Raw genomic sequence first — 15,551 nt, forward strand, 5'->3', positions numbered from 1 at the left:
AGTGTGACTGAGAGACAAAGGCAATTCATTTTATTTTTCCAGCATTCAGGAAATAGAGTCACTGGGCATACTGACTAACCTGTAATCCCAGCTACTTGGAAGGATAAGTGTTCCAAGCAAGTTTGGGCAAAACCTTTGAGAGACCTCTCTCAAAGAATTAAAACACAGTCAACCATTTTCCTAGTTCCTGACTGAGATTCGTTTCATCACCTATGTGTCCCAGAACTTCTATCTGGATATACCAGCCATCGCTTTGTGTTGCTATCTTTTCTACTTCTTATTAGCTAGCCTTTGGTTGAATTTGTTTTTAAATATCAATAGTGTTGATAGAATTCTCTCTTCCTACTCGCCTATCAAAATAATTTTAGGCATTTCTATATACTGCTTATATTGGAATCAACATTCATAAACACTGCCTGTGGGGAATGGTGGGATGGTAGTCCATCACTGAGATGTTAGTCTAACAGCCTTTCAACATCCCCCTTCTCCATTCTTTTTTGACTAAGTTTGTGCTTCACCTTCCTTCTTAAATCTAATCTATGATTATTCTTTGTGTTGCTCCATTTGCTTTCATTGTTTACATGATTTTTTATTATCTTGTATTTTTTTAATATAACTAATAATTTCTGCATCAGTCATTTCTTCCAGGATCCTAAACTTTTCATTCTTACTCTCTTGATCTGTTAGCTCTTTTGCCTCCCCATTCCTATAGCTTCAATCAAGAGTTTGTTTCTGGGTCAGTAGCTGATGTTGAATCGCTTCATTTTCTTATCTATGGAGATGTATTATGCCCATGTTTTTAGGATTAAATAATACATCATGTATTACTAGGATTAAATGAAATACTATCCATGGTTGGTACATACTGGTTTCCTCTACCGTATTTGGTGGGAAGGAGGAGGCAGGTGCTGGGGATTGAACCTAAAGTCTGGGACTTGCTAAGCAAAATGCTCTACCTCCATTTTCTGTTGGGTCTTTATTTCCATCACATTGAATTCTCTCCATGTTCCCTGCATCCACAGACTAATTGATTAAAGCACCTCTCATTTTGTGCACTAGCTTTGATAAAAGACAACAGGGATACTAATTTAATACCAAATTCTGGAAGTCAAATGGCAAAGTGTGGAGATAGAGACGTGTTATTTTCTTCTCTGTAATTAAGAAGGTTTTTCCTTCACTAATCACATTGATATATCTTAAGCTTCATCACATGAGTGATCATTTGTTCTATTTCATTCTCCACCCCCAGCCCTGTACTTTTACAAACATTCCTGCCTGAAGGAATTTACCACCCTACTTTGCTTCTGTCAGCTTATATATTCAAATGATACTTTTTACATAAAGAAAACAAAGATTTCCTCTGGCTTCCAAACCTTCTGACTTTTTTTTTTTTTGGCCAGTCCTGGGCCTTGGACTCAGGGCCTAAGCACTGTCCCTGGCTTCTTCCCGCTCAAGGCTAGCACTCTGCCACTTGAGCCACAGCGCCGCTTCTGGCCGTTTTCTGTATATGTGGTGCTGGGGAATCGAACCTAGGGCCTCATGTATCCGAGGCAGGCACTCTTGCCACTAGGCTATATCCCCAGCCCCCCAAACCTTCTGACTTTTTATTCACTAAAGTGAGTAGATGAGTAACAACGTAAATGGTATTCTTTAAGAAGGTATTTGGGGCCATATTTGCGTTCAGAAGTCCTTTAAGAACAGAGGTTTTTTTGTTTTGTTGTTGTCTTCTCCCTCCCCCAGGTAGAAAAATAATTGGGAATGTTCCTAATGTTTGAACATTTTTATCTAGTGCTATAGAGTTTTTATGAGGATAGAATTGTATGCTTTTATTACAAGGATTGATCAAGGCACTTTATCTCTAATACTTTTATCACCCAGTAATAACTTATAGATGTGAACTTTTATAGATATAATTACACAATCATCTTAATACTGTTTATGATTTAAAGTAATTGTGTGATTCTGTATGTTATTGCAATATTATTTTTAGGAAATCTTTGGGAATGTCATTCTACATATTTTAGGATAGCTTAGGCATATAATTTTACATTCTTGGGAATGTGATTTGGGAGATCCTAAGAATATGAGTAAAATTGTCTTAAAAGTTGCGGCTACTGATACTTTAAAATTTGATGCATAATAGTAAAAAGAAATATTACAATAAACATTTTATATTTTAAAAACATCATCTAAATAATGTGGGAACTTACTATGACAAAGATAAATTTATATAAAATTTTCTAAAAAAATGTGCTAAAATTTGATGCAGCACTAGGGAAGCTGCTTATTTGTGTGTTTATGTTTTTGTTTGTGGCTCTGTTTGAACTCAGGATTTTATGTTTGCTCCTCTGTTACTCTACAACTTGAGCCATGTCTCCTATCATGCTTTTTGATGGTTATTTTGGAGACAGGGTCTCACAGACTTTTCCTTCCTGGCTAGCTTTTTGTGTTTTTGTTTTTCCCCAGTCCTGGGGCTTGAAACCCAGGACCTGAGCATTGCCCGTGGCTTCTTTTTGCTCAAGTCTAGCACTCTACCACTTGAACCACAGCGCCACTTCCGGCTTTTTCTATATATATGTGATGCTGAGGAATCGAACCCAGGGCTTCATGTATACGAGGCGAGCACTTTACCACTAGGCCATATTCCCAGGCCCCCTGGCTAGCTTTGAACTGTAATCTCTGGATCTCAGTCTTTTGACTTATTATGAGTCACCTGTGCCCAGTTTAGGGAAGCACATTTTAAATAAGTTTTTGTTTGTTTTTTGATAAATTTAAGGCTCAAACATTTCCAATATGTATTTGTGAGACAGTTTTTTTAAAAAATGTATCTTAATGTCCCTCTTTTTTTTTTTTATTGATTTTGATTGCATTTATTATATATTTCTTGTAGGAAATAGTTTCAGTATTAGAAAACATTCATGCTTCACTTTTCAGAAATAGTCTTCCATTGGCATTTTCAAGGAAGATTTTAGAGAGTTGTTTCTTCTATGTGGCTCATGCAGAGGTGTGCTTAGAATGGTTGGTTTGTGGAAATGTGAGCATGCAGTATTCCTTCAGAACAATGCCTGTGTTTGTACATTGATTTTCAGCTTATTCAGATTAGGGAACACAGTAAGGTTGCAGGCAGCAGTAGATACAGGAAACTAAAACTGGTTATCCTGACTTAGGTTGGTGGCCACCTCCTTGACCAACAAAATTTTTTACTACCAAATTTTTGCTTTACTAAAACTGATCACTGATTATATGCTGCTTTGATGCTGTACTCAGGAAGTCCAGGAAGTACCTGGGAAAAGTTAACCTTTGCTTTTTTTGGGACAGGGTTTCACTATGAACTCTGTATGTGAACTCTCTCTAGTCAGGAATTCTCAATCCTCCTGCCTCCATCTTTCCTGCCACTCTGCCAGTTCTGGGATTACAGGTGTATGCCACCATGCTCGGTAGGAAAAATTAACTTTCAATGAAAAGGTGTTTACAGCCTCAATTGTTGGAGACATTTTGTATCATAACAGAATATGTGGGCACAGAGAATATCATTTTAGATCTTTATGGTTAGATACCTGCTTGATATAATTATTCTACTGTACTTTAGTTAGTTTCTTTTTTTTTTTCCTTCTTTGGTATAGAAACATTACAATTGCTAGACTTGTATTCTACCCCTTGAGCTACAACTCAGCACTGGCTCTCCTCTCCTTTCTTTCTTTCTAATTATTTTGGATATGGAGTCTTAGGGACTTAATTCCTCAGGAAGGCTTCAAACTATGATGCTCATGATCTCAGTCTCCCAAATAAGCTAAGATTGTAGGCATGAGCTACTAGAACAGGGATGAGTTTTAGTTTCTTTTCCCTTTTTAATTAAAAAAAATGTTCTCCTCTTGGATATAACTTTAAAGCAAAGTGTCCAATTTAGATAATAGAAGAGTGAAGTGAATCCTTTTTGTTAGCCAACAGGGAAAAGATTCTGTGGCTATGGCTAGGCTAGGCAGGAAGGAAAATTACAGCATTATAATAGGGGAGGGAGTGTTTTTCTTTTCATAAAATGGAATTTGTTCACTTGAAGTTTACAATTCCAGATAATTGATGTAGGGCTGGAAATGTGGCTTAGTGGTAGAGTGCTAGCCTAGCATACATGAAGCCCTGGGTTCGATTCCTCAGCACCACATATGCAGATAAAGCTTGAAGTGGTGCTGTGGCTCAAGTGGTAGAGTGCTAGCTTTGAGCAAAAAGAAGCCAGAGACAGTTCTCAGGCCCAGAGTCTAAGCCCAAGGACTGGCAAAAACAAAACAAAACAAAAGACATCCCAAAATAACTGATATATTCTGCTTCTTAACTTACTGTGTGTTCTAAGAACTGTAACCTCACCTTTCTGGGATTTCCCCATGAAATATCTCAGAAACATTTTACATATAACCCGTGGTTTGATTTGTGCATCAAAAGCCACCAGCAGTGAATGGGCACCTCCCTGAGTTCCTCGAGGACATTTTACATGGAGCATACCGCCACCTTCTGGAAATAAGTAGACTATCAAAATGACAATATGGGTCAAATTTTGGTAAATGAGTTAACACAGGAGTAGGGATCTTAAAAGTATTTCACAAGTTCACATAATACTTAACATTTATTGAAAGTGTAAAAAGGGTGCGGCGGGCAGGCCTCCACAGTCTCCACCTCTGCGAGGTTCCAGCGCCAGGCACAGCCATGGCCTACTGTCGGCAGGAAGGGAAAGATCGAACCCTATTTGTGAACCAAAGAATACCACGAAGCTCCCAGCAGTGCAGAGCTGGTGGCTGATGACCCCAACGACCCATATGAGGAGCACGGACTGATACTGCCAAATGGAGACATTAACTGGAACTGTCCGTGCCTTGGGGGGATGGCCAGCTACCCCTGCGTGGAGCAGTTCAAGTCCGCCTTCTCCTGCTTCCACTACAGCACAGAGGAAATCAAGGGGTCAGACTGTGTGAACCAGTTCCGGGCCATGCAGGAATGCATGCAGAAGTACCCAGACCTCTATCCCCAAGTCGATGACAGCGAGGAGAGGGAGGAGAAGGCAGCGGAGCGTGGTCAAGAATCGGCCCCCACTGAGGCTGCAGTCGCCCAAGAGCAGAGTTCAAGCTAATGAAGGCCACAGGCACTGAGCTCCACCCTCCTCCTCATAGGACACAAACAGTTGCACAATGCCTTCCAGTCACCCTCTGAGAAGAAGGTGTCTCCCTCTTGTTCTGTGCTCTGTAATGTTCAAAGTAATTTATTTTGATGATGGAGTCTTGGCTCTTTGTCATGTACACTGAAAAAAAGAGGGTTGTGTGTCTGTGTATCCTGCACAAACCTGTTGGTGAGTGTGGCTGCCCCGAGTTCTCAGACGGCCCTGGGGTTTCCAGCATGGAATAATGTGCTGAATACCTCAGCAACCAGGAGTCATTATAGCAGCATTTCTGTTGAGTGAACCTATTTATTCTGATTGTATCCCTTGTTGTAGATTTTATACTTCTCTGGGAAATGAACTAGAAGCAGAAAGTTTCCTGTAAACATGCTGGCGTGGGGCTGTTCCTGCTGGCGGAGGCCAGAAGAGCCAGTGGTCAGTGCATTTCTCAAGATCAGTCTTGCTCTGGAGTAAGGCGGCTTCATTCCTGGAACATTACTTTCCTTGTTTGCATTGAGCTCTAGACTCCAGGTTTTCTGATTCCCAATCTCTAAGTAGGGAGAAAGGTGGTTTTGCGATTCTGTGTTTTCCTGTTCTGAGAGCCCTGGTTTAGGCCTGTTTTCACACAGCTCACAGCATCGTCAAAGGCATCTTCCTGAGAGAGGGACCTAACTGTTGCCAGAACAGCAGCCAAAGAGGAAGCAGTGTGAATGAGATACTTAATTAAAAGCAAATGTGATTTCTAAGAAGAAAAGAAAAATGTAAAAGGATCACAGTACATAGAAAAATAAAATAATTAAAAAATTGCCAAAAATCTGTAGCATAACACAAACTACATTTAGTACTGTAAGAATTTTTAGGTTTTAGTTTTGATCCTTATGCAGCTGTAACTGCTTAAAACAAAAAGTAAAAACTTAGCCTTGAAATTGTTTAAGCATCAAGACATTACCTGAGCTCTTAACTGGCAGGATGGAAACATCCTATAAATCTAGGCTCTGTAGAACCCTGGTGCCTTCCCGCCCTAGCCCCTCTGCCTCACCTCAACCCCCAATCCCTCCTCCCCTTTCACTTCCCCCTTCCCCTGCCCCTTGTTGGCTGTGTTGGCAGGTTAGGAAAGGGGTGGGCAGAAGCTCATATGTGTTCCCTCTTTCTTCCCCCTCCTTTCTTAGTATAAGCATCTCGTAACATGATCCTTTTCATTTATTATTAGTATATATGAATGCAAGAGTTGAACATGTTAGAATATTGGAAAATACAGCTGAGTTCAAAAATTTTAAAACATAGTCATTACTCAGCAGACATCTGACACTATTAACACTGTGGTTCTGACCTATTCATATACACATAGAAGTATACACATGCATTTACTGTTCTTTTAGTGCTAGCATGATTTAATATTGGTCATGCTATGTAATTTTAACACTACCCACCCCTCAACTGGGCCTTAGGGATACAGGCAAACACTGTACCATAAGCCATGCACAATTGGTTTTTGTTTTGTTTTTATTTTGGTTTTCAGACAGGGTCTTGCTAACTTTTGCCTAGGCAGACTGAATTCATGATACTCCTACAATAACAAGCATCTAGGATTGCAGGCAGGCATTACCATTCCTGGATTTACAGTCTATTTTTGTTCAGTTAAAGATTTTCTGCTTTCATAGAAATAAATTTTTACTTTATCTTTTGTTTATATTCAAATTCCTCAGTTACAGCAAGATGCCTCTATGGTGCTTTTTCTTATAAGAATTATCAGTATATGGTTAGTAGATAAATGTTCTTATATCATAGCTCTTATAAAGGAAATTATTTATGATCCCTGAATATAATTCCCAAGATAAATGACCAAGTAGCGTCCAGTGTAATATAGTAACTTTAAAGTAATTTTCTCTTGATTTTAACTTATTTTTAGCATTTGAAATAAAACCTTTTATCAATTTGGTGATCTATTGTTGAATGATCTTCAAGTGTTAGTTTTTTGTGACTTTTTACAGTATTTCTTTTGACATCATTCAATAAGCACTAAGCATTCTCAACCTTGAGGTTTGATTTTCTTTATGGATTGAATGTATTCATTTTGTACACCTGAGAAGTTAGGGAGTATGACTTTATCTCTGAACTCATTCTGAAGTAGGTGGATGAGCCAAACATGGATAATTGTCAGGAAAAATGGAAGATGCTCAAAAATATTCCATAATACTATTTGAAAGTCTAATAGGGTTGCCAGCATGTATTTGTAAGATAAAAAGTTACATTTCACTTAGGCTTGAGGATTTACTAAGGCATAAATTTGTTAAGTATCAATACATTATATAACAAAATACTCTATTAGGCACAGGGGCTCATTTAAAGAATCATAATAAGGAAGAATCTTATTTGGATATTCATCCCAGAGTCCATCTATGCCTAATAAGTACCTATCATATCTGCTCCTGTTTCCTAAGACAGGCCTTGTTAGTTCTTTTTATCCACTCAGAACACCCCCTCTGACTCTCAGCTGTCCCAGATCAGATGATAAATTATACAGACACCCTGTTGACCTTGTTTAAACATGTTGCAGAGTTGGGAAATTCACTGAGGCAGTGTTTGTACACCTTCCTGTTTTTAAAGCTCTTTATTAAATTATGATCTGCATTTTACTTTGCTTTTGAAACCCAATGGGTATCTTTAAAACACAGGAGATAAATCATATTTAATAAGTAACAAAAGTAGGACACAATGACCAACAGGATGTATCTTTCTAGAACGGATCACAGAGGATGGAGAGACGGGGAGAGTATCTAGAGACATCATCAGTGGATAAGTGAAACTGCAGTCAATAGCAGAGAACCTGTTCTAAACCAGCTGCCCTGTCACCGAGGGTACACTCAGGTACCATGATGCTACAGTGTAGCCGATGGGAGTCTGGACTATGGACTCTGGAAATTTCAGTTCTGACTACTCTACAAATCCTTATGTTTTGTGCAGATTCTGATCATATAACCTCTCACCCCTCAACTCTTCCCTTCATCAAGTGGGAGTAGTTTCTATGGTGTTTGTGAGCTCAAATGATAAAATAGAAAGAAATACACAAGATTGTTACTAACTTCTAAAAGGAAGTGGGAAATTTCACAGGGATTTCATTATGTCAAGGAAGAAACTTTAAAGACTTTAAGAAAAATCCATCTTCTCAAAAATCATTATCTCATGAGAGACACAAATGTCTGTAAATAAGATTACCAAATAGAATTGAAGTTATACAATAAACCAATATCCAAATGATGTGATAACAAGGAGGGTAAGGCTGATGTATGCTTCCTTGAGGACTAGTTAAATTCACATAGCCTTCAGCCACTTTTAATCATTGGCACTTCGGAAGTCCTAATGTCCTCATGGTTGAACCTGTTCGCCAGCTCTTGTGAGGTAATTATCCTCCAACCAATGTCTTTCGCAGAAGTAGTTGGGCATCTAGGTAGAGAATATTGAACAATTGTATTCAAGAACTGATTGCATTTTCTATGTGTGTACTTTATCACTAGTTAATCCCACCATCAGCCATTGTGGATGAGAGCTGCTTCAAAGTTAGCACCATCTTCTATTTGCAGTGTTATTGCTCCTTTGGAGTTGTGCTAGTTGTCTACAATTCTGCGTTGCCAATAGTTGGTCAGAGTAAGTCCTATGTTACTACCTAATACTGAGGCTTCAGTTAATTGTCACAAGTCAACTGACTTGAGGCATTGTTTTGAAAAGATACCATTCTACTTATTTCTGATGTCTCTCCTTTACTTAAAAATGACACCTAGATTTATGTACAACAAAGCTGTTACTCAAATATGTTATTTATTTATTTTTTCCAGTCCTGGTGCTTGGACTCAAGGCCTGAACACTGTCCTTGGCTTCTTTTTTGCTCAAGGCTAGCACTCTGCCACTTGAGCCACAGTGCCACTTCTGGCCTTTTCTATATATGTGCTGCTGAGGAATTGAACCCAGGGCTTCATGTATTTGAGGCAAGCACTCTTGCCACTAGGCCATATTCCCAAATATGTTATTTTTTAAAAGCCATTTTTCCAGTGTATGCTTTCTGTTAAAGCACATGAATCTCCCCCTTGTTTTCCATTCTTCAGGTACTGTACGGAGCTCCCAGTTACATAGTGTTTGTCAGATGTCTAGAAGATTACCACGAGTTCCTCTTAATCCCTGTGGAATCAGGTGTTGGGAGGCCTTCCTGTTTGCCTGACATTATTTTAGGTCCTGAAAATAAAGGTTGCCAAGATGTGGCCCTGCTACAGAGGAGTTTAGTTCACTGCTAAGTGTGACTGGATTCTTGCTAACACCTTGAGGTCACTGTGCTCCAGGCCTAAATAAGGTTGATCTGACTCCTGCCATACTTCCTGTGGAAATTTTAGTCCCCTTTGTGATGTTCATGTCAATGCTAAAGTGGTTTTCTGATTTGGGAACCACTATATTTTTTTAATTACCTCTAGATTCTGTTTTTGTTGTTCCTGTTTAAATCAGTGTTCTCTTTCTTTACTTAACCCCTCTTAAAGCTATCTTCAAGATGGTTTGGGAGGCATTGAGGAAAAGGTCGTTTAGCACATCACATAGCAAACTATTTAAGTCTGTAATTTAGGCATCTCCTAGGGTCCTTGAAGTAATTCTGCTATTTTGTAATGTCTACAGTCTGGCATGTCTGTCCTCTGGTGTATCTTTCCCTTTCTACGTTGACTTTAATCTTATCACCTTGCAATAAAATATGTCTGCATGTGACTCATCTGACCTGCACTACTAATCCCTGATTATTTGTTTTTGAGTCATGTTATCTTAGCATTACTTTATCTGTTCTCAAATCCCATCTTCCTGCCCTAATCTCCCAAATGCCAGAATTGTAGGCCTGTCCAACCCTACCAGGCTTCCCACCTGAATTTTTGCCATCACCCTGTAACCTCTTCACCAAGCTACTCTGAATACAGCACTTTGGATATAACCCTTTAAAAATGTAAGGTAGACTACATCACTCCTCAGACCATCCATGGTCTTTCTATCCTCACATTGTAAAAATCTTAGGTCTTCTCCGGAAAGGCCATGAACTCAGTGATATCATCATTCTGATTTTATGCTGAATGTTCTACCTCCTCACCAGCTTGTATTGTTTTCAAGCCCACAAGCACAGTCCTGCCTCAGGGTCTTACCACTACCAGCAGAGTTGACAAGTGTAGTTTCCTTCCTGATTGCTGCCATGCCATTGTACCGCTGGAACATTCCCAATGTTCTTTACATATTTCTTGCCACTGCATTTATTCCCATGTGAGGCTCTGTGCATCTTGCTTGTTTATTCTTTTTCTGCCTGACCTATGTGTTTTGCAAACTTCAGCATATATCAGAATGCTCCACCAAGCACAGGTGACCTTGCTGGTCCTGAGATTTGGATTCAGCAGTCCTGGGTTGGTTGTGGCTTAAAAACTTGTGCTTCTACTGAGTTTCTGGTACATATTAAGCCTACTGTCCATCATCATACTTAGAGAACCATGAGCTGAAACTGTTCTGTATAGTTAGGTAGTCACCCATTGCACATGAGCGAATTTAAACTACAGTTAAATAATTCAGTTCATGAGTCCTTCAGCTCAATGACCAACATATTGGATAGCACAGATACAGGACATTCAATGACTTCAGAAAGCTATTAGATAAATATGGATTTCTTTTATTTCTCTTTTATCCCAGTATTACAACTTATGTTTGTGTACCTGTTCTACATGTAGTTAAATTTGGTATAAAGAAAAAGGTAGATACGAAAATTTTGTATTTTGTCAGGTAGTTAACTTCCCCAGCATCCCTCCTTGACACTTTAGTTCTTATCCTAGAGATCTGAAATACCATTTTATATGCAGTTTTAAATATATGTGTGCATATGCATGTGTGTACAGATGTGCATATGTATGTGTTCAAAGATGGGGGTCCCATATGTGTATTTGTGCCGATGGCAGAACTGTAGGGTCGTTGCACTTACCTGAGAATACAAGACTGTTTTTAGTACAAAATTGGATTCACAAATTACCATAAAGAATGGAACCTAGAATTATAGAATGCGGAACAGTGTTACAAAGGAGTTCCAGTTTTCAGTTAGCTTTAAGAGAGATATGTTTACTAGAAGATTTTTAGGTTTTGTTGAGTTCAATGGTCATGATGAAGTTATAGTCAGCGTGCTACCTTTCCCCATGAAATCTAGTACCATGTATATATTACAGATAACCAAATTGAGGTGATAAACTATTTTAATGTTTTAACAAATAGTCCACACTACTTAATAAATTAAAAAGAGTTTGACAGAATACCAAATGGCACATTAAATGGCTATAGAATAAATTATTCTGTTTTAGAAATGGATTTTTTTCCTTAATTATCTATGTGCTTATATAGAAAAAGATGAAAAACTGGGGCTCAAAAATGGAACTAAAGGAAACTAAAAGACAGAATTATAATGAAGAATTTGACCCTGTTAATTTATATTTCTTGTGGAGATTCTTAACATCTATATTTAGAAAGTAAAGGTATTGAGTTGTAAGCTTTAATCTTTTTACTTTTATCCCTTTTTGCCTTTATGTTTCCATGAGAGAGGATCTGTGCACATCACCATTTACACAGAGACAGCCGCAAACAGATGCCCATTGGTAGACAATGAAAGGTGTCTTTCAGCCTGTTTTACATTATACTGTATTTGCCTAGACATTATTTAATTTTTCTTTATTTACTATTGAGCAAAGCATCATTTCCAAATTTAGAGTTAGTATGCTGGCATCTGATTTCTCTCTTAGAGGGGAATATAATGCTAAAAATACAAACTTTCCTAAATCATGATACAAGTCAGTTTCTGGGTAAAATTTAAAATGTACTCTGCAAAGCTAGAACTTGGGCAATACTAGACAAATTACTAGACATGTTATTATATCTGCATCAAACCTATAAGGAATGGATTTGGGGACTGAGTATTCTAAGGAACAGCTTTTATTGGAATTTATTTATTTAGCCAGACCTGAGGATAAAACACAGTGCCTGGGCACTGCCCCTGAGTTTCTTTTGTTCAAGGCTAGTGCTCTACCACTTAAATCACAGCTCCACTTCTGGGTTTTCTGGTAATTTATTGGAGATAAGAGTCTCACAGACTTTTCTGACCTTGCTGGCTTTGAACAGTGATCCTCAGAGCTCAGTCTCTTGAGTGTGAACTACTGGCACCCAGGCAGTATTTTTTTAAACTGAGTGGTTTAGCCTTTAAAAAACAAACAAACAGGGCTGGGGATATAGCCTAGTGGCAAGAGTGCCTGCCTCGGATACACGAGGCCCTAGGTTCGATTCCCCAGCACCACATATACAGAAAATGGCCAGAAGCGGTGCTGTGGCTCAAGTGGCAGAGTGCTAGCCTTGAGCGGGAAGAAGCCAGGGACAGTGCTCAGGCCCTGAGTCCAAGGCCCAGGACTGGCCAAAAACAAACAAACAAACAAACAAACAAACAAGAAAACGGTGCCAGAAACCCTTCCTGATGTATGTACTTGAGATATTGCTTAGATGTGAGTAAGGAGGAGGGACATGGAGTATCATTAATCTACCACTTTCGCGGCATACTCCTCTAATTCTAGCAACTTGGGAGGCAGAGATAGGAAGATAGCTATTGACATTGACAGCCAGTGCTGGATAAAAACAAGACCCTATCTGTAAAGTAACTTCTTTTTTTCTTATTTATTGTCAAAGTGATGTACAGAGAGGTTACCGTTTCATATGTTAGTCCTTGGGTACATTTCTTGTACTGTTTGTTACCTCTTCCCTCATTCCCCCTCCCCCTTTCCCTCTTGCCCTGTGAGTTGTTCAGTTGGTTTACACCAAATGGTTTTGCAAGTGTTGCTTTTGGAGTCGTTTGTCTTTTTATCCTTTGTCTCTTGATTTTGATATTCCCTTTCACTTCCCTAATTCTAATACCAGTATATACAGTTTCCAATATACTGAGATAAGATACAGTGATAGTGTGGGTACACCACAGGAAGGGGATACAAGAGGATCATCAACAATAGAAGCTACAGTTTCACATGGCATGTTGAAAGTAATTACAACAGTGATATATCACTCATTTCCATAACATGGAGTTCATTTTACGTAGCATTATCTTATGCATTCATAGGGGCATAGCTTTTAGGCTCTTGTGATCCTCTGCTGTGACTGGCCTAAACCTGTGCCAGTTATTCCCTATGAGGGAGACCATAGAGTCCATGTTTCTTTGGCTCTGGCTCACTTCACTTAGTATAATTTTTTCCAAGTCCTTCCATTTCCTTACAAATGGGGCAATGCCATTCTTTCTGATAGAGGAATAAAATTCCATTGTGTATATGTACCACATTTCCCTGATCCATTCATCTACTGAGGGGCATCTGGGTTGGTTCCATATTTTAGCTATGTCAAATTGTGCTGCAATGAACATTGTTGTGCTGGTGGCTTTAGTGTGTTCTTGTTTGTGGTCTTTTGGGTAGATGCCCAAAAGTGAGGCTACTGAGTCATAGGGGAGTTCTATGTTTAGCCTTCTGAGGAATCTCCATACCGTTTTCCACAGTGGCTGAACCAGTTTACATTCCCACCAACAATGAAGTAGGGTTCCCTTTTGGCCACATCCCCTCTAACATTTATTATTGTTAGTTTTCTTGATAAAGGACATTCTTCCTCCGGTGAAGTGGAATCTCAGTGTTGTCTTGATTTGCATTTCTTTTATGGCCAGTGATGTAGAGCACTTTTTCATATGTCTCTTGGCCATTCTCATTTCCTCTTCAGAGAAGTCTCTTTTTAAGCCTTTAGCCCACTTGTTGAGGGGGTTGTTGGTTCTTTGCGGTTATGGTTTGGAAGAATTTAATTTTTTTAGTTATATGCAAGTCAATTAATGTAATCCACCACATCAACCAGAGCAAGGTAAAGAATCACATGGTTATATCTCTAGATGTGGAAAAGGCGTTCGATAAAATCCAGCACCCATTTATGATAAAAGCCCTGGAAAAATTGGGATTCCTGGGAACACTCCTGTATATAATAAAGGCAGTCTATGACAAACCAACAACAAGCATAATTCTAAACGGTGAAAAGCTAAAGCCATTCCTTTTCAAATCAGGAGCAAGACAGGGATGTCCTCTCTCTCCCCTCCTCTTCAATATAGTACTAGATATCCTAGCCAGAGCAATTAGGCAAGAAGAAAATATAAAGGGGATCCAAATAGGAAAAGGTGAAGTTAAACTTCCTCTCTTTGCAGATGACATGATCCTGTAGCTAAAGAACCCCATAGACTCTGCTCCCAAGCTACTACAGCTGATCCAAACTTTGGCAAAGTAGCAGGATATAAAATAAAGCCTCAAATATCAACGGCCTTTCTACATGCTAATGACCTGAAGACTGAGGGCAAAATCAGGAAAGCAACTTCTTTTGCAGTAGCCTCAAAAAACATAAAATACCTAGGAACAACCTTAACCAAAGAAGTGAAAGACCTCTATGATGAGAACTTTAAAAACATGAAAAACAAAATTAAGGCAGAACTAAAGAAATGGAAAAACCTCCCATGCTCCTGGATTGGGAGGATTAATATAGTCAAAATGGCAATATTGCCAAAGGCTATCTACAAATTCAATGCAATACCCATTAATATCCCAACACCATTTTTTTAATGAAGTAGAGGAAGCAATCCAGAAATTCATATGGAACAATAAAAGACCTAGAATAGCAAAAACAATCCTAAGCAGAAAGAACAGTGCTGGAGGAATTACAATACCCAACTTCAAGCTGTATTATAAAGCTACAGTAGTAAAAAAACAGCTTGGTATTGGCACCGGAACAGGCCTGAAGACCAATGGAACAGAATTGAAGACCCAGAAATGAACCCACAGAATTATGCCTACTTAATCTTTGATAAAGGAGCTAAAAAAAATAGGATGGAAGAAAGATGGCCTCTTTAACAAATGGTGCTGGCAAAACTGGTTCAACACCTGCAACAAACTAAAACTAGATCCTTATATATCACCCTGCACCAAAATCAATTCCAAATGGATCAAAGACCTTGAAATTAAAACAGATACCCTGAAAACACTAAAAGAAGGAGTCGGAGAAACACTTGGGCTCCTTGGCACAGGATGGAATTTTCTTAACAAAGACCCAGAAATGCTACAAATCAAAGAAAGGTTGGACAAATGGAACTGCATCGAACTGCAGAGCTTCTGCAGGGCAAAGGACATAGCTAGCAAGATAAACAGAAAGCCCACAGATTGGTTAAAGATCTTTACTGGCCATACAATGAACAAAGGCCTCATATCTAAAGTAACTTTTAAAAAGGGCAGTGGGCTTGGCTCAAATAGTAGAGTGTTTGGCTAGTAGGCATGAGGCCCTATGTTCAAATCCTAGTACTGACAAAAAAGCAATA

At 38.9% G+C, this 15,551-nt stretch overlaps 2 protein-coding genes across 8 annotated transcripts in view; both read left to right on the plus strand.

The window, feature by feature from the left end:
• Positions 1-15,551, plus strand: part of Cobll1 (cordon-bleu WH2 repeat protein like 1) — a 131,202-nt gene that overhangs the window by 71,191 nt on the left and 44,460 nt on the right. The gene's annotated exons all lie outside the window — the stretch shown is intronic.
• LOC125350605 (mitochondrial intermembrane space import and assembly protein 40-like) lies at positions 4,696-5,589 on the plus strand. The gene is given in 2 exon segments (XM_048345314.1): positions 4,696-4,740; positions 4,742-5,589. Coding segments are annotated over 2 exon segments (420 nt in total). The 3' UTR covers positions 5,117-5,589.

The sequence above is a fragment of the Perognathus longimembris genome, chromosome 4 (assembly GCF_023159225.1).
Source record: "Perognathus longimembris pacificus isolate PPM17 chromosome 4, ASM2315922v1, whole genome shotgun sequence".
Classification (NCBI taxonomy): domain Eukaryota; kingdom Metazoa; phylum Chordata; class Mammalia; order Rodentia; family Heteromyidae; genus Perognathus; species Perognathus longimembris.